The 18,888-nt window shown below is 43.1% G+C and overlaps 1 protein-coding gene across 3 annotated transcripts in view; it reads left to right on the top strand.

Moving 5' to 3' along the window:
* The window catches only part of LOC137434898 (mitogen-activated protein kinase kinase kinase 9), a 138,833-nt gene that overhangs the window by 101,429 nt on the left and 18,516 nt on the right, over positions 1-18,888 (top strand). For all 3 annotated transcript variants that reach the window (XM_068128109.2, XM_068128107.2, XM_068128108.2), the window contains exons 2-7: positions 3,587-3,767; positions 4,718-4,866; positions 7,492-7,667; positions 14,568-14,811; positions 14,964-15,065; positions 16,358-16,496. In XM_068128109.2, the coding sequence (XP_067984210.2) occupies positions 3,587-3,767; positions 4,718-4,866; positions 7,492-7,667; positions 14,568-14,811; positions 14,964-15,065; positions 16,358-16,496 (991 nt within the window). The remainder of the gene's footprint in view (positions 1-3,586; positions 3,768-4,717; positions 4,867-7,491; positions 7,668-14,567; positions 14,812-14,963; positions 15,066-16,357; positions 16,497-18,888) is intronic.

The raw sequence follows: 18,888 nt of genomic DNA, 5'->3' as shown, positions 1-18,888 counted from the left end.
GATGAAATGATTAATCAATAAATCAAAAATATCCTTGATAGCCACATCACTTGGTCACTCATGTTCAAATATTAGCTTCCCAGCTCAAAAGGTGCCTGAGATATTGGCCAAATGAGAAAGAAAATAAATAAATGATTAATAATGAAAATAAATAAATAATCATAAAAAAATTAAATTATTAATCAATTTGGTCAGAGAACACATAAACTACCACTATTTCATCAGAATCTGTAACTTTATTTTAAAAAAATTTTTTGTCATTAATCGAATAATTAAATAATTAATCGATTAATTGATTAATTAATAAATCAAAAATATCCTTTGCAGCCAAATCACCTGGTCATTGGCATGTCCAAATATCAGCTTCCTAACTCAAAAGGTGCCTGAGTTAATGGTCAGAAGAGAAAGGAAATTTGATTAATTAAATAAGTACTTAATTAATCGCTAATAATTAAATAACTCCTCAATTAATTGATTAATCAAAAAACAAAAAATAGCGTTTTTGACAAAGGACTTGCTCACTATTGTGCCGAAATTTCAGCTTCCTAGCTCAAAGGATGGCTGAGATATCGCCCGGACAAACAACCAAGAAAACAAGAAACCAGAGTGAAAACTGAGTACTCTCTTTCAGCGTGCGTCACTGCCGAGCCCCCTTTGGTGCCCGGCAATGACGATTTGCAATGCCTGGAGATGGCATAGGAAAGGAGCGGTGTACAATTAGTCTTCTCCATATTCTCATAATAAAGATTTGTTGAAAATCTGATTACAAAAACTCAAATGATAAAACGTTATGGCCCTGCATAGGAACATTATTGCAAAACCCTGTCTCCCGCTGCACTGCGGATTTGCTATCCCAGCTGTATCCTGGTCTGGAAAACCAAAATGTATGGTCCGACAACAAACATGCACTTGGACCCTAAATATCAAAATACACAGTCGTACTGTGATAAAAATATGATAAAAAAGGCAGATATAATTTCTTACGTGCAAAATCGAAGATTTGTCAAGTATATTGGTCGGTTGCGTTTGTGGTTCTGTCTGTCTGTTTGTTTGTTTGTCACCGGCCTACAGGTCACAATTCTAAACCGATCGTCACGAAACTTCACTAAGTTGTCTATGTCGTCCCAATTGAGAAACCTATTGATTTTGAGGTCAAAGGTCATCTGTAGGTCAAATTTCTAAAATCGCCATTTTAAATACGATTGACTTGAAAATTGAATAACATTTCCATATCGAATCACTAAATTGGGAAACATACTATTTTTGAGGTCAATCGGTCAAAGGTCAACTCAAGGTCAAACTTCCAAAATCACTTTTCATCTGAAAAACCATCAATTTTCATCCAATTGACTTGGAAATTGAACAACATTTGCACATTGTGTCACTAAATAGGAAAACCAACTATGTTTGAGGTCAAAAGGTCAAAGGTCAACTCTAGGTCAAACCTCCAAAATCATCAATTTTCATCTGAAAACCCACCAATTTTTATCCAATTGACTTGAAAATAGAACAGCATTTGTGTATTGCCTCACTGAATTGGGAAACCACCTATTTATGAGGTCAAAAGGTCAAAGGTCAACTCAAGGTCAAACTTCTAAAATCATCATTTTTAATCTGAAAAATCGTCACTTTTCATCCTGTTGACCCGAGCTTTGATCAAGAACGTAAATTTTAATCTTAATGAAATGGACAATTTGCTGTATCAATGGAAAACTTTTGGGGGCGGGGGGCGGATTTTGCAAGTATCGTGCTAGGCATGACGTCGTCTTGTTTATTTGTTTGATTTTTGGCCGACACTATATATACTGCTTGCTTCCACATCACATGGGTGATACCTGGAGCAATTTCCTCATTTACATAGCCCAGTACATGAGTGGTGTCAAATTGGATTTACCAATCAGGAGAAAAAAAAGTGAGGTGGGCTTGTGTATTTCTTACTTCCACCACCAAAGGTCGATGGAGGTTATGTTTTCACCCCTGTCTGTCTGTTTGTGAACAAGATATCTCAAAAAGTTGTGGACTGATTTGGACGCAATTTGGCAGAGATGTAACGTATGTGACAAGGACGAAATGATTAGATTTTGGTGAAGATCAGGATTTGGATCCGGATACTAGAATTTTTAAGTGATTCTTCACCATTGGGAGATTGGGCCAAAAACTACATATAGCAGGATATCTCCAAAAGTTATGGACAGATGTGGACGAAACTTGGTAGAGACGTTGTGTGTTTGACAAGGACGAAGTGATTCGATTTTGGTGAAGATCTGAATATGGATTCGGATGTGAGAATTATTTAATTTTTTAAGTGATTCTTCACATTGAGTGATCGGGCTCAAACCAACATATAGCAGGATATCTCAAAAAGTTATGGACGGATTTGGACGAAACTTGTTGGACAGGTTGTGTGTGTGACAAGGAAGAATCAATTCGATTTCGGTGAAGATCCAGATCCGGATCTGGCTAGTATGATTTTTTTCAGTGATTCTGCACCACTGGGAGAAAGGGCCAAAAACGACACAAAGCAGGATATCTCAAATACTTGTGGACGGATGATTTTGATTAAATGTGATTCTGTGTTGTGATTTTCTGGTTTACTCTAGGATACAAAACGTAAACTGTTCACCTGGTGGAGGTATGCTCGCTACTGAGTGCCATTCTAGTTTACTTGTATTTATTTATATTTAATTAATTGACATATGTGGGAAAATTACATGCCCAGACCAGGAATCGAACCCAGGTCCTCTGGTGATCCGTACCAGTGCTCTGCCATCTGAGCTATCTGGGTGACCCTGATCAAGCATGCAATTTTCCCACATACAATTGCCACTCTCTTTCCGTCAGTGCTTCCGGGGCGCTCACTGCCAACCATAGGAGCACCAACAAGAGGGCCTTCCTCCAATAGCTCAGATGGAAGAGCACTGGTATGGTTCACCAGAGGACCTGGGTTCGATTCCTGGTCTGGGCATGTAATTTTCCCACATATGTCAATTAGTTATAATCCTGTTCATCTATTTATGTAATTGTGTTTCCACGCCCCCAGTGGTGCTTGTAATAGCGGACATGGATTTGTGGACAGATTCAGACAAAAATTGGTGGAGAGGTTGGATGTTTGACAAGGACGAAATGATTGGATTTTGGTGAAGGTTTGAATCCGGATCTGGATCTGAGATTTTAAAAAGTGATTCTTTACCATTGAGAGATATGGCCAAAATGATATATAGCACAATCTCACAAACTGTTGTGGATAGATTAGGACAAAAGTTAGTGGACATGCTGGGTATGAGATGAGGATTAATCAATTCGATTTTGGTGAAGATCGAGTACGGATCCGGATACGATAATTGTTTTTTTGTTTGTTTTTTTAAAAGTAATTTGTCACCATCCAGGAGGTCGTTTTGAATGACTATGATGGGTACTACCTATATGTTTCTCCTGTACTTTCCACTTAAATAAATAAATAAAATGATTAAAAGTTTCCCTGCCTCTGATGCGTTTCCCTGCCTCTGATGTACTTACTGTATGCACAAGCTCCTCCATGAGCTTTCGATCACTGTAATCAAATTTTTTTTGCATTTGTCTCCTGCAGTTCTGCTTCTCGAGAAGATATCCAAGGATGATATTGCGAATAAGACGTTGAAGATCACAGACTTTGGCCTTGCTCGAGAATGGCATAAGACGACAAAAATGAGTGCAGCAGGAACATATGCTTGGATGGCTCCGGAGGTCATCAAAACGTCGACCTTTTCTAAAGGCAGTGATGTGTGGAGGTGAGATCAGGCAGAACATCAAGGAAATACTTTGGATGGCCGAGGCTTCACGGTACACAAGCCGTCTAGCCTGGGTTTGTATCTCCGCCCAGCTATAAACTGTCATCCTGGTGTCTTGCAGTGAGGGTGGTTTATAGTGCGCGTGTCAGCAAAACTGGGCGTCCTGTTTGCCGACATTGGTTGGTGCCCTTTAAAGATCACACGGTGTCCTTCGCGAAGGCCGAAGGGCAGGCGAGCTATCGCCAGCACCATGGTCAAATTCCAAATTCTTACCATAACTACTGTTGTGAAGGTATTGGCAAACCACCCAGCATAACCCTTTCCATGAAACTACTTCGGCAGTACCGACGCCCTGTAACATTTCTCAAGATGAAACAAAGGTGGATGCTCATACATGACAAAGCAAGCTGTTTGTTTTAGTGATGAAGCTTACTTTGAGCAAAGGGTACCATATCATCCTCTGGCAAATGGACAGATGATGTCAGAGGTAAACGGGTGGTGGATTTTAATTGGGTGTTGAGGGAGGGCAATAGACAGGAGTTGACGAATGTGACAAATTGCAAAAAAAAAAAAACTTCCCTTGGACCTGTCTGGTCTGAATCCGATTCACGACCCGACTATAAACTGTCGGATTGGTCCTTTGCAGGTAGGGCATTGCATCACAAAGTGCGCCGTCCAGCAAACAGAAATACAACATGTCTAGGATTGGTGCCCTCACCAAAGAGACTGCTTCAGTAGAAACAGTGCTCAGTGTCGACGATAGAGCATGAGGCACAATATAAAGACGAGATGCGTATTGCATTGTCTGCTGAGATGATCATTTCTATAACAATGAATTGTTCTTTGCTGGCGTTAAATCATGCAAGGTTTGTGGTTATTGTGAGATGAGGAATTTTGATTTTTGGACAGGAAAGCTCATCCTTCCAAATTCTCACCCTTATTCCTGACAGTTACGGGGTGTTGGTGTGGGAGTTGCTGACGGGAGAGGTACCCTACCGTGGAATCGATGGACTGGCCGTAGCATACGGCGTCGCTGTGAACAAGCTCACTCTTCCCATCCCGACCACCTGCCCGAAGCCCTTCACCAGGCTCATGACTGGTCAGCATTTATAAATATTGTTAAGTTTGTACGGGGGTGTAAGTAGAGATTAACTTAATGCAAGTTAGAAATGTATAGAGTAGTATGGTCCTTGTATGAGTAGTTAGCCAATCTTGATGTAATAAGCAGAGGCATGTAGCTTAAGAATTGTCTGTTTGAATGTGCACCATATGGAGGTGGTGCGTTGTATTAAATAGCTAGGGTTTAAAGTTAAACGTGTGTAAAGCTTCTTGTGATACCCCAGGTGGGGGGACTGGATGTGGCTTAAGAGAAAGGGAGCAAAGTGATGATCGTCTCCTGATGGCGGCGGAGGTATGACCGCCTCCCGAGGGTTGAGAGTGTCTGCAGAGCAAGGGGAAGAGCTAGTGGGTGGTGGACTCTGATGAGAGTGGAAATAGAGAGTTTCGAGGAGAATTGGCATCGTGCCAGAAAAAAGGTTTGCCTCATGATGAAAGGAGCGCTTCATAGTCCTGCCTGTCTGCTCGCCCAGTATTCCTGCCTTTGCTCTGTGCCTGTTTAGTCACCCCCACCCCTTGCCTGCATCGTTGTCCTGCCTCTCCATCCTCTTGCTTTTTCAAGACTACTCACTTCCTCCTCCGTTACCACAGCAGAGCTCAGTCGACCCGCTTCTCGTTCTCCTCGTCTGTGGTCGAATTTGGTGTTCAGTGCTTTAGGTTTCGTAGTTCTTTTGTATAGTTACTGATTGAATTTATCTTCCATTGTTATTTGATATTTGTTTTGACAAATAAACCTATTGGTTTTACAGGAGCTAAGGTTCTCGTGGTGCTCCTCACACTCACGTGCGTGTGCAAGGCTGCCATAATTCAAACGCAGGCCAGGAAGTAAAGCAGTTCGGTCCAGCCGTCCAGCGTCGTTGTTAATCGGCAATACATTTGAATTTGTAATAAACACGACAATATATTTGAAGATGCTTTACTATTGATTTGCTTCCGTTCAGGGATCTCAACTTAAGCCACCAGCAGTCTTTCCTTGTTTTTTTTTGTCCCAAACTTTTGGAATTCCCCTCCACTCTATCTTGTATTCACTTGAAGTTAATCACTTGACAATTTAGGGCTTGGCCACACCAACCTATTTCCTCCAATGCAACACAACTGTGGACAGCCTTGAAGAAAATTCGTTGTGGTGGATGTCCAGTCGTGTAAAATTGCGTCCCATTGGGCTCTGCCGGTCGATCAATGTAGCTCGTTGGTCATAGTTAATATTCATAGTCAATGTGGATCCCCTACAGCATGACTGCACGAATGTGCTCCAGCTGAACCAATCAGAGGAAGCAATACTGCCTCGTGCTTTCTACCCGAACCAAAATGGAGAACTGGATCGAAGAACGTGAGGATGAGCTAATTCAGCCATGGCAGTTAAATAAACCTGCTTTGTACAATATCACGTCCAAAAGTTATTTTAATCACATTTCTAAAAATAAGGCTCTACGGCCTACGTGAAACTTATGGTATTTCTTGCACCTCAAATTTCCAGCATAAATTATCGAAAGTCCCTTTGTGTTCATGCCACAGAACTTAGGGCCACGGCCAGATCCACAGCTTCCCCTTGTTACTCCACCGTCATCTCCTGAGCAGCAAACCACCAAAATTGTGAGACATTTCCAACAGTAAGATTTCCACCACATCTTGTTATTTTCTTGTTAGCGTACTGATCACCTTCTTGAATTTTGACACGTGGCAGAAGGAACCAATCATTGCCTGCCTTCTTCGTTTTCACCGTGCAAGTTAGGACTGTCGGTTGATTGGCGTCATTTGGTGTGCCATTGGCTTTTTCAGGATTCCCTATGATTATCCCACGACGGTCCAGTTGCACATTGGAGGAAAATCCATTGGTGTGGCCTCGGCCCTGTATAAGGTTGAGACAAAAGTTTTTTTCCTCCGAAAAATATTTTCAAAGCCAAGAACATGACTTCTTTCAACTATATTCAAGAAGCTCACCTGTCATGTGAGAATGTGTGATGGTGCCGCTGGTGTGTGAGATGGTGTGTGAGAATGCTGGTGCCGCTTTTGCGTTGTGCTCGAGGGGAGAGGGGGTGGTGGGGGCACTTTCAGAGGGAAAATATTGGTTGAACCTCTTGTGTTAGCAAAGTAGTGGTTTTTCATCCTTCACCTACTTCCTTGATTGTATTTATCCTTGTATTTGATGCCTTCCCCCTTTTCACCTTACATCTATTGCCATTGCACTCCTTACCCTCCCATACCCCTTTCACCTCCTTTTCTCATCATCATCAACGATGTTGATATTTGTCAGGCCATTGGCCCCGTGATGATCATTTTCATAGATGGGTTTCACCAAGGTACGTTTATACAGTATTGCGCCTAAAAATCTACATTTGTACTGTATTTCGCCTATTTTAAAAATTATCTTATAAACTCCTCAAATTCATATTTTCTCAGGTCCTTAAATTCCTCCACACTTCCATGAGCCTTCTTAACCACAGTAATCAAAATTGCCAATCTTTCTCACTATCCCTTTCTGAAACTGGCAACTAAACTCGAATTTACTGATACATGGAGATGGAGGAAGTGAAGTGACCTTGTCCTTTATTCATATACCGCATGTGCTCTTTACGAATGATTCATTACTTTGTCCCTCAAATTGCAGACTGCTGGAAGCCTGACCCCCATACACGGCCATCGTTTGCCACCATCTTGGAAGACCTTGAGAAATTGCAGCTTTCAGGAACATTCCACATTCCTCAGGAATCTTTCCAGTCAATGCAAGATGACTGGAAAGTGGAGATTCAACAGATGTTCGACGAGCTACGTCTGAAGGAGAAGGTGCGTGCGATAGTCTTCCTTGCATCGTTATGTGTTTCTTCCTCTTGCATCTGTTTTTCCCCATTCATTGATTTTAGTCCAATTTCTACAGAATGATCTTTTACGGAAGAATGTTTTTAAATATTGACCATTACTATGAGAAATTCTTGAATTAAACATCTTTTTTTCTTCTTTTTTTTTGAAAACTTAGTTGAGGCTCGAATTAAGAGCCAACACAGAGAATATATTTTAAAGGGAGCGGGAGACAAGAGGGGAAGAGAGATAGGGAGAGAGAGAGAGAGTGAAGCACAGCAACAATATGGAACAGCGACATCAGGAGATCTGTAGAAGAGAGAGGGCTGGGGTACACGGGATAAAGAAGATGGACACCAGCGGATTTCAGGAAAGAAAACAGGGAATTTGAAGGAGGTGGGTTTGGGTGAATAAATGGGCGTAGAAAAGATCAAGGTTTTGGATGGGGGAAGATATGAGATAGTGGTGAGCTTTGAAGACCTGTAGGGAGGGAGGAGTGGTTTTTTTTTTGGGGTTTTTTTTTTGTATACAAGATCGAGGCTCGTGAAAGAGCTAACATCAATCACAAAAAAAGGACAAACGGACACACAAAACATACAATAAAGGGAGCGGGAGATAAGATGGGGGGAGGGAGGGAAGCACACAAGTATAACAGCACAGAACAGGGACATCAGGAGATCTGTGTGAGGGAGAGGGCTTGGGGGGAGGAGGCATGGGAAGGTGGGTGTTTCTAGGTATAAAACACATGGACACTGCTAGAACTTCCAGGAAAGAAGATTGAAGAGAGTGAGGGAGTTTGTTCTAGAAGTGGGGGGGGGGGGGGAGGGGTGTGGAGGGGTGGGCAGAGGGGTGGGGTAAGAGGAATGAAAGAGCCCCCATCTTGTGAAGGTGAGCAGAGAATCTTGATTTTGGCAGTTTCAGCAGAAAATGGTTGCTTGTGCGTTTTGCAGGAATATTTGGATGACGGAGCACAGACAGAGCACGGTGTGCAAGGCCGGAGAGGAGTCGGTAGAAGATATAAGGACTGCCAACCTGCCTGTGGTGAGCGAGCGAAAGGCCCTCAGAATCAGCTTCATCGCCTGAGATACCAATGATTCTAAAAGCCTTGGTTTCTACAGCGTGAAGCCGAGCTTGGTGTGGGGCAGGTGAACCAGCCCAGAGGGGAGAGCAGTACTCCATCAAGCTGCAGATGAAAGCTTTGTGTTTGGTGAGAAGCTCAGTTGTGCCAAGGAAGGACTTCATATGACGGACAATGCCCATTCGGCGAATGGCTTTGGAGGCCAGCTTAGAAATGTGGTTTTCCCAGGAAAGATCATGGCAGAAAGTGAGACCCAAAAGCTCAAGTGACAGAACATCTTCGAGAGGATTGTTTTGAAAGTAGATGGGAGGGTTTTCCAGACGGTCTCTTCAGAGAGACATAGTGAGAGTGTGAGATTTGTCAGGATTGAAAGACATTTTCCACTTGTTTGACCAGTTTGTGATTTTGTCCAGGTCTGCAGAGAGTGAAGAGGAAGCTGCCTGCCAATCTGAGGGTTGATGGAGCGACAGAGAGTGGAGTCATCAGCAAAAAGATGGAGAGGATTTTCCAGAGAGTCGGAGAGATCATTAATGAAGATTAGGAAAAGCACAGGGCCCAGAACACTGCCTTGGGGAACTCCAGCCTGGACAGGAAGAGGAGATGAGAGAATTCCATTGAGAGGCACACATGGACCATGACAGGAGAGGAAGTCAGTGAGCCATATGTGGAGGTTACCATGGATACCATCAGAGGTGATTTTGGTGAGCAGGGCGGGGTGCCAGACCGTATCGAAGGTACGAGATATGTCGAGGGAGGCGGGACCGATTTCCTGTTTGGAGTTGAGGACCCCCATCCATTGTTGAGACAGCAGAAGCAGCATGTCAAGAGTAGAGTGACCTGGTCTGAATCCAAATTGATGATCAGAGATCAAGCTATTGGAGAAGAGGTAGGATTTGATATCTGAAGCAATGATGGAATCCATGACCTTGCTGATGATTGGGAGCAGGCTGATTGGTCTGTAGTTGCAAGGATCTGTTTTTGCACCTTTTTGTGTAAAGCTTCATCTCTTGCTTGATAATAATAATAATAATAATGCATTTATTTTATATAGCGCTTTTCAGGAAGCCCAAAGACGCTTTGACAGAGTGCAAAACATAATGCATAGCAAAACATAAAAACAATTGCAAAAAAGAAGAATCAATAGGGAAATATTCAAAGCACAAAGGAGGGAGAAGGAGAGGAGATAGTCAGGGGTTAGATGCTGTGGGTTAAATGTTGAATGCAGTGTGATTGATGATCTGATATTCCACAAGAGCTGCCAGCAAACCTCTTCTGGGAAAACTGCCAAAATCAAGACTCTCTGCTCACCTTCACTCTTTCATTCCTCTTTTTCCCGCCTCTGAAACAATCTCCCTCACTCTCTTCAATCCGTCCCCTCCATCCAGGTCTTCAAAACAGCTGTTCACCACCATCTCTTTTCTTCCTCCTTCTAATACCTTGATATTTCTACCCTCGTTAATCCACGCCAAATTCACCTTTTTCAAATTCCGTTTTCTTTCCTGAAATCCCCTGTAGTGTCCATCTTGTTTTACACCGTGTACCCCGCCCCAGCCCTCTCCCTCCCACAGATATCCCGATGTCGATGTTCCCTACTGTTGTTGTGCTTTGCTCTCTCTCCCTCTGTGGTCTCCCGCTCCCTTTATTATGTACTCTATGTGTTGGCTCTTACACGATCTTCGACTGAGTATACAAAAGAACCCCAAAAAAACTCTTTTTAAAAAACCGTTTCAATAAACCAGTTTAGTTGGTTTATATACAGACTTGGCATTTAATATGGAATATTTTTTTTTTCTTTACTCGGGTTTACTTTCTTAACTCAGTATATCAATGTGGTGAGTTTCTTTTACACTTTGGTGATTTATTTGTTAAAAGAACCATGTCACTGATTGTCTGTCGCAGCAAGAAGTCAACAACAGGATTATATCCCAGGTGGCGTGGCAAAATGTACGGACAGGTGCATTTGACGATTGGCTTCACAGTCGGGTATACAAGGGTTGTTGCGTTCTGTATTAGTTGAAAACAACTGCTGCACGTCTCTAAAAGTTATTGCCGCTTCCTCTGGAGATGGTCCGTCAGCTCGACAATGCTGTTTGTCATGGAGTGGTGGCTTTACGAAATTACGGCATGAAACAGCGTGCTATTGCTCGGCAGTATGGCATCACTCAAGGTCAGGTGTCAAAGATCCTGAAACGAAATGCTCAGAGGGGTGTCCCTACTCCAATACCGAGGCCAGGACGTCCCCGCAGAACCGCAAGGAGGGATGATCGCCAGCTGCACCGGTTAGTCCGCAATGGCCGTACCAAGTCAGCTAATCGGCTTAGGGCTGAGTGGCAGCAACTGACAAATGTGCCTGTATCCAGAAGGCGAGTCAACCAACGACTGGATCAAGCAGGCTATCGTGCCAGGCGTCCCCTGAGAAAGCCACGCCTGACCAGAGAGCACTGCCAGCGCCGATTGCAGTGGGCCAGAGAGCACCGTCAATGGCAGCCAGGGCACTGGAATCATGTGATCTTCAGTGACGAGTCTAGATTTCTGGTCTATCGTCAAGATGGCCGCGTCCGAGTGCGCAGACAAGTGCATGAAGCCTACAACAAAGATTGTATAGTGCCAAGAGTCCAAGCTGGAGGTGGTGGGGTGACCGTTTGGGCTGCTTTTCATGCAGGGGGAAAAACTGACCTGGTTGTTCTGAATGGAAACCTGAACCAGTTCAAGTACAGGGCCATTCTGGAAGAAACATTGCTTCCATTTGCTCGTTCAGCCTATCGAGGAAACTTTGTCTTCCAAGATGACAATGCACGGCCTCATCGTGCTCGCATGATCCAACACTTTCTTGCTGACCGTGGTGTAGAGCATATGGAGTGGCCTGCCATGTCCCCGGATATGAATCCGATAGAGAACTTGTGGGCAGAATTAACGCGTCAAATCGACCACTTGGACCAGCAGCTGACCTCTGTGCGTGAATTGCAGCAGGCTATTGTCACTGCATGGCAAGCGATTCCTGTCCAAACCTTGGCAAATCTCGTGAACAGCATGCCTCAACGTGTACGTGCTCTCCTGAATGCTCGTGGGGGTTACACGAAGTACTGAACTGTAATTTTACTGTCTGTAATCCCAGTCATAATTTAGCTTTTGTTTAAAAAAAAAAAAAAATTGGCTAATGTGCAAAATAAAGAGATACTTCTGGAAAACGCACAGAAGTTTAACACAATACTGTCCATGAATTGAGTTCGATATCAGTTTACATCACTTTCAAGGATCAATTTATTTGTTTCAAAATGTCAAATGTGGTTTTTGTTTCTTTTAAACGTCACATTAACAAAATCTGGAATAATTTCAACATAATTCCAATGAACTTTTGGTTCTAAGACATCTTGAAAAGTAAGTTCACCCCCGCAAAAAATATAATCCATATTAAATGCCAAGTCTGTATAACTTTATTTGTTTTTGTTTTTTTGTTTGTTTTTTTTAAACCTGGTATCGAGCACGAGCACATGGGGTCTGTTTTCTGTGCTTTCAATATACTTTTCCTTGTCTGACCTGTGCATCCAGATATTTACTAGTGCACTGGACACCTGTGATATGAAAATGTCAGTAAGAGTCCAAATCATTCTTCTTGTTGGCAAGCTGTCAAAATTGTTGTCAAAATTGTCGTCTGACCCCCTCTGTCTATTCCAGGATGTATGCGTACTTCCATCCACCCTATCCTGGTTAAACTTCCACAATTCAGACTGACTGCACACTTCCACTCTTTTATTCCTCACTTCTCCCATCTCTGGAACCAGCTTCCAGAGTCTGTTTTGTCTCACCCTTCCTCTCCCAGCACCTCAAGCAAGCAGTGCACCACCATCTCGTGGTATCCCCAACCATTTTACTTAATAGTTTCAGTGTTTCCTCTCCTTTCTCTTATCCTCTTATTCTCTTAGTCTCTCCGTTCATTCATTTGATGTTTGTCCCACCGTCAGTTCCACCTTGCCCTTCGATGAGTCTCGCTCCTATAAAGAAAAAGGAAAAATCTTAATGTTTGCCGTCGCTTGTGAAACCTTTCCATCACATCAAATCTACCTCTTCTTTTTTTTCGCTGGTGTTGAGTTTGTTACAATACTTTTGTATTTATGAACAACCAACGCTTGAATATCCATCGGCACTGTGTGACCTCCCAGGTTGCGACTTGAACGAGTTTAGACCCGACGATGCATTTAAACTGCGCATGTTACACAAATGTAAGTTTCTATACCTGATCAAAAAGCATCACCCAGATGCTCGTCCGTTGATACTCATGTAAATCCTTAAACCGGTACTGTATGTATTTACGCAAACGTAAATGTATTAACTGAAGCAAAGAAAAAGAAATTAACGAAGTGGTTTCTTCGAGTGGAAAAAGTTTGTAAGTGGCAGAGAAGTCACGATTATTAGACTGTCCCCTGTGGAACAGGATTGTGTGTGTGTGTGTGTGTGTGTGTGTGTGTGTGTGTGTGTGTGTGTGTGTGTGTGTGTGTGTGTGTGTGTGTGTGTGTGTCGTTGGTTGTTATCTCCATTTGCGGGTTTCAGGAGGTGGAACATTGTCCTCCTATGACCCAAAGTGTCCAGCTCCGCTTCGGTGAGGCGATCACGGTTCATCGAGGAAGCTGTTCAACCTTTTCAGAGTTTTGTTCCAAGGACCCTGTTCAGGATCGTCACCGAACCCCGGATTGCCTCCAGTTGTAGTTCATTTGTGCTGATATTCCCGGGATGTTTTTTAAAATCTCAGTGAGGTTCTTCTTTATCATTCCTGTTGCTCCAATTGTGTGTGTGTGTCCATCCGTCCCATGACTTCTTTTTTTTTTGACCATTTGAGTTTTGTCATCAGATTTTCACCAGAGCTTTATTATGATAACATGGAGAAGGCAAATTAATAATTTGGTCAAAAGGTCAAAGGTCAGCTTCACATAAAATCGTCAATTTTCATCCGATTGACCTGAAATTTTAAGAATTTGCATATTGGGTCACTGACTTGGATCACCAATCTAAAGCTAGAAGCTGATTGTTTTGTTGTTTTTAGATCAAAAGGTCCAAGGTCAATATTGCGTGAAATTGGCAGTTTTCGTCCGATTGACCTGAAATTTTAAGAATTTGCATATTGGGTCACTGACTTGGATCACCAATCTAAAGCTAGAAGCTGATTGTTTTGTTTTTTTTAGATCAAAAGGTCCAAGGTCAATATTGCGTGAAATCGGCAGTTTTCGTCCGATTGACCTGAAATTTTAAGAATTTGCATATTGGGTCACTGACTTGGATCACCAATCTAAAGCTAGAAGCTGATTGTTTTGTTGTTTTTAGATCAAAAGGTCCAAGGTCAATATTGCGTGAAATCGGCAGTTTTCATCCGATTGACCTGAAATTTTAAGAATTTGCATATTGGGTCACTGACTTGGATCACCAATCTAAAGCCAGGAGCCAATTGTTGTTTTTTTTTCAGACCAAAAACTCGAAGGTCAGTGGTGTATAACATCGTCAACTTTCATTTTGTTTTTAACTGTTTTTGTCATGTTTAGCTTATGGTAGAAAAAGACTTCTGAATACAAACGGATGCGGACGAGCTTTGGATTTTCAGACACTTTCTAGTTTTATTACTATATTTTATTTTACTCTTATTTTGTTGCACAATCTGAAATACAACATCTCACACAATCCCTCAGAGCCAATCCAGAAGTCGTGGACTTCCTTCTACTTATGGACGTTAAAACCTTTACGATCTTGATGATAACGAAGCACATGATGTGTGCGGGGATTGATTTCTGAAGGATTCCGGTCTGTGTGTGTGTGTGGTGTAGGAACTGCGTTCACGCGAGGAGGAGCTCATGCACGCAGCACTGGTACAGACACTGCAGGAGAAAGTTTTGCACCAGCGAGAGCAGGAGCTCACCGAGCGTGAAAATGACGTCTTTGAGAGGGAACTCAACGTCCTGATTGTCCAGGCGAACAAGGAGAAACCCCGTGTGCCGAAACGGAAAGTTAAGTGCATTCTACCACGTCGGAAGGTCGGCAAGGACGGGCACAACATCAGCATGCCATCTGGTGAGCACCGCCGCTTGAACGGCTTGATCCTCTGGGGGAATTAGGTTTCAGTTTGTTTCTCACGTCTCCTGCGAAACTTCAGTGGTCATCCATCCATGCTGGACTTGTCCTCCCACCAAACCACAATTTAATTGGTATTGCCTCCATTTCAGGCTTCCAGCACAAGATTACTGTCCAGGTCACTCCAAGCCCAAACCACCACTTGAGTCCTCCGGAGAGTCCGGCCCTAGTGCCTCGACTCCGTGCCATCCAGTGTGAGTACCAATAACTTTTCTTTTAATTTTGTAATTGTGATATCTTCAAAAATGATCTTGATGAACATTCTTTACTACAGCTGTCTTCATTACCATCAATCAGTCAATCCTCAACCACTTTGGGTCTTCCCAATCTGTACCTACCTTGATCTATTGTCGATTGGATCTCTCATGAGCGTCTTGCAGGAAATGAATGAATTGATCATTAACATTTCATTACTTTTATTATCGAAATGTTGCTCCTCACAAGAGTCCTAATTCATTCATTCTGACACCTTTTCCCAATGTACTTTCCCAACTGGACCCCCCTGACCCTCTTTAATCCCCCCTCCATCCCCACCTAAAAAACAAATGGTACCCCTGGCTTTCAGGATGTGCAAGTATGACATACCGCTCTGTAATCACCAAAAATGAGGGCTGTCGGGATGGCCGAGAGATGCGCGCACTCGCGCTCTGAGCTGTCTATCCTGGGTTAGAATCTCGACCCAGCTATAAACTGTCATCCCGGTGTTTCACAGGAAGGGTGATTCATCAATGTGAGTGCTGTCCCTCGGATGGACGTTAAACGGGTGTCCCGTCTGCTGGCATTAGTTGATGCATATTAAAGATCCCACGGTGTCCTTCACAAAGAGTAGGCGAGTTATCGCCGGCATCATGAACAAATTACAAATTCCTGCCCTAACCAGGAGAGGGCACTGCATCAGCGGCACAGCCGTGCTCCCATTTGCTTGATAGATGGTGTTGTGTTTTGTCACAACAACCGTTCTGACTTTAATCTCGATCTTTGAGAAAAAGAAAAAAAAAAATCAGGGTTGAAATAGTTGGAGCGTCCACACTGAATCAGGGAGGTCAGCGGTTGAAACCCGACCTGTGGTCCAGTCTTACCAAAGACCTTAAACATGGTACGTGCAGCTTCCACGCTTGACACTCAGCAATTAACAAGGACAGCACACAGATAATACAACCATATGTTGGCAATCATTGCCCAGACTTTGTTTCATCCTCATGGTCTCATCCTTCGTTAAAGTTCCTTGTAAGGTAACTCGTATTTATTTATTTATATTCAACCCATCGTGCATACACCCGTTAATATATGGTGCTGTTGGGATGTGTGGAGTCCCATAATTATATCAGCTCGAGAGATTGGATGTGCATCATTTGGATGATGAGCGTAGATCCTTTGTGGATAACTTATTGACAACCATGTGGTTAATACCACGTACCGGAGATTATTTTGGCGATCTTCATTGAATTAACTATCCTGACTTGTTCATTTTCTGTTCATACCACAGTGACTGATGGAGAAGACACAACATGTCCCGAAACGAAGAAACACCAACCCAGGGACAAAAGGGCAGCGGTGAGACGAGGGCCGAGCAATGGTAACAAGGAGGACAAACAAAAGCCAATCTCCGAGATTATGGACGATGGGTGAGGTCTCAAGTATGATATGATGTTTGTATTTTATTTTAACTAAGGTATGCATATAAAACATCATGGCATAATCACTCGTTACTTGCACGCTGAAATGTTTCACTGAAAAGAATAACGTAAAACCAACCATTCATTACTTAAAGTGGAAGAAAGTCAAATTTCAAAAACTTGCATTTGGTACACCTGATCATTCTTAAATTTGTCCATTTTACTCCTTCGATAAAGGAGATTAAATCAATTTCAGGAATGTTTAGTTCCTGTTATGGTCGTTCTCTTCCTTTTCACTCGTATCATTTAATTTCTTCACAAATGTGACATTAAGGTTCATTTTGCTGATGTACTTGTTCTTTTATCTAATAGTCGGACCCCGACATTCGCGGGGGATACGTTCCTGGAAAATGTGGCGAATGTCGAATCCGTGAATGTGGGGACGTTGTTTGTTTGGAACGGAAAAAAAGATTTTATTTTTCTTCGGCTCGTGGAAGACCTATGACACAACAAATCAGGACAAATCAGGAGATGCAGGTAATGATGAGGGGTAGGGTTGAATGCAAAGGGTGGACAAGATGGATACATAAGCAAAGTTTTTGGGAGGGGTGGGGATGGTTTAACAGGTGTAGAAAAGATCATGATTTGGAAAGGGGATGACTTCAGATGGTGGTGAACAGCTATCCTGAAGACCTGGAGGGAAGAATGATAATGAAGAGTGGGTGGAAGGCGGTTCCACAGGTGGGAAAAAGAGGAATAAATGGGTGCACATGAGCACTGGTTCTGGATTTAGGCAGTTTCACTAGGTAGGGGGTTGCTGGTTGACCACATGAGCCCTGGAGAAACCTGGGAGTGAGTGAGTGAGGGAGGGGCTGGGATGGAGGGCATAGCATGGAACGAGCAGAGGGTGCAAGACCAGAAAGGAGGCTGTAGAAGGCAGAGAGACCACTGAACTGTTTGCGATGGCGATATGATAAGCCCTTCGACTCGGTTTCGGCACGGGAGATTCCAATAATATTGAAGGCCTATTTTGGTTTCAACGGTATCAAGATGAGCAAGATGTGAGGCAGGGGAGCCAGCCCAGAGGGTAAGCAGTACTCCATCTAGGTGCAGATGAAGACCTTGCAGGTGGATCGGAGTTCAGGTATGCCAATGAAGGAGTTTGTACGACGGAGGATGCCCAGTCGGCGGCTGCCTTTTGGAGGCCAACTATGAATTGTGGTTTACCCAACAAAGATTATGGCTGATATTGAGACCCAGGAGTTTGAAAGACTAAACTTCCTCAAGAGAATAAAGTTAAAGATAAAGAGGATATAAGATAAAGGATAAAGTCAAGATAAACTTCCTCGATGGGATAGAGTCGAGAGGTTAGAGTAAAGGTACAAATAAACAGTTTCCTATTCATCATAAATAATTGTATTATCGTTTATGATGCTGTTGATGGGTCGAACATAGATTAACGTCACCCTAACGGCCTAACCCATCCTGACAGTCGTAAAGTAGTGCAACAGTGAACACATGAGAGAGAGAGAGACAGAGAATACACCTCAAAACACTGTGCCTCTTGGATGGAATTCCTGCTTTCTGGTGTCATTGATATTGAAACACTTCAGGAGTGGTGGAGTCTGCATGTGGGGGTGGCCTAAGGGAGGATGCTCCGGGATGTGGAGGGAAGGACAATTCCTCCAAGCAATACTGTCCACCGTCTATTCCCAGCCCACCTCCCTTCAAAAAACGTGGGGATATTCTGTCTGTCTGTCCGTCCGTCCGTCACGCTATCTCTTCCGAAACGGTTGTGCAAATTTTCACCAAACTTAGTAGTAATGATCACCACATGGCAAGAAGGTACGAGAGCGGTTATCATTTTGGCTCCGCACGGTTTCAAAAGGTCAAATACCAAATAATGCAATTGCGGGCACACTTTAAAACATTTTTAAAGGAAACTTTGTATATGCATCCAACATTGGATGACGCATGAAACATGTAACATTTTTGGGATTTGACCCCCGGTTCATGCTCCTGGGGGTGCTGGGGACTTTGGGTCAAAACGGGAAAAAAATTAAACTCAAAATTGGATGTTGGGTCATTCCTGGTGGAACGTTTTGCCATCTTTCGACCTTGGATTAGGTGGGAAGTGTTGGGATTTGCGATGGCGTGTCATCAACTTCGCTCCAGTTTCATTTTATTTTTACAGTAATCTAAGGCTCAAGGAGATGCCCGCAGCACAAAGACAACTGACAAATGATGAGTTTACTTTCACATCAATTACGAATACATTGTATACCGGATTAGAACCTTGGATCACAGCATCGTGACACCAGCCTTGGATGGGAATGCCAGCAAACCTAACACTGAATAGATCCGATGTACACACGGTAAATGTTTTCCTCTCTGGTTCTCA

The sequence above is a fragment of the Myxine glutinosa genome, chromosome 9, assembly GCF_964187855.1.
Source record: "Myxine glutinosa chromosome 9, kmMyxGlut1.1, whole genome shotgun sequence".
Lineage (NCBI taxonomy): Eukaryota > Metazoa > Chordata > Myxini > Myxiniformes > Myxinidae > Myxine > Myxine glutinosa.
Note: the sequence above shows the minus strand (reverse complement) of the source record. Positions and strands in the feature narration are given on the sequence as shown.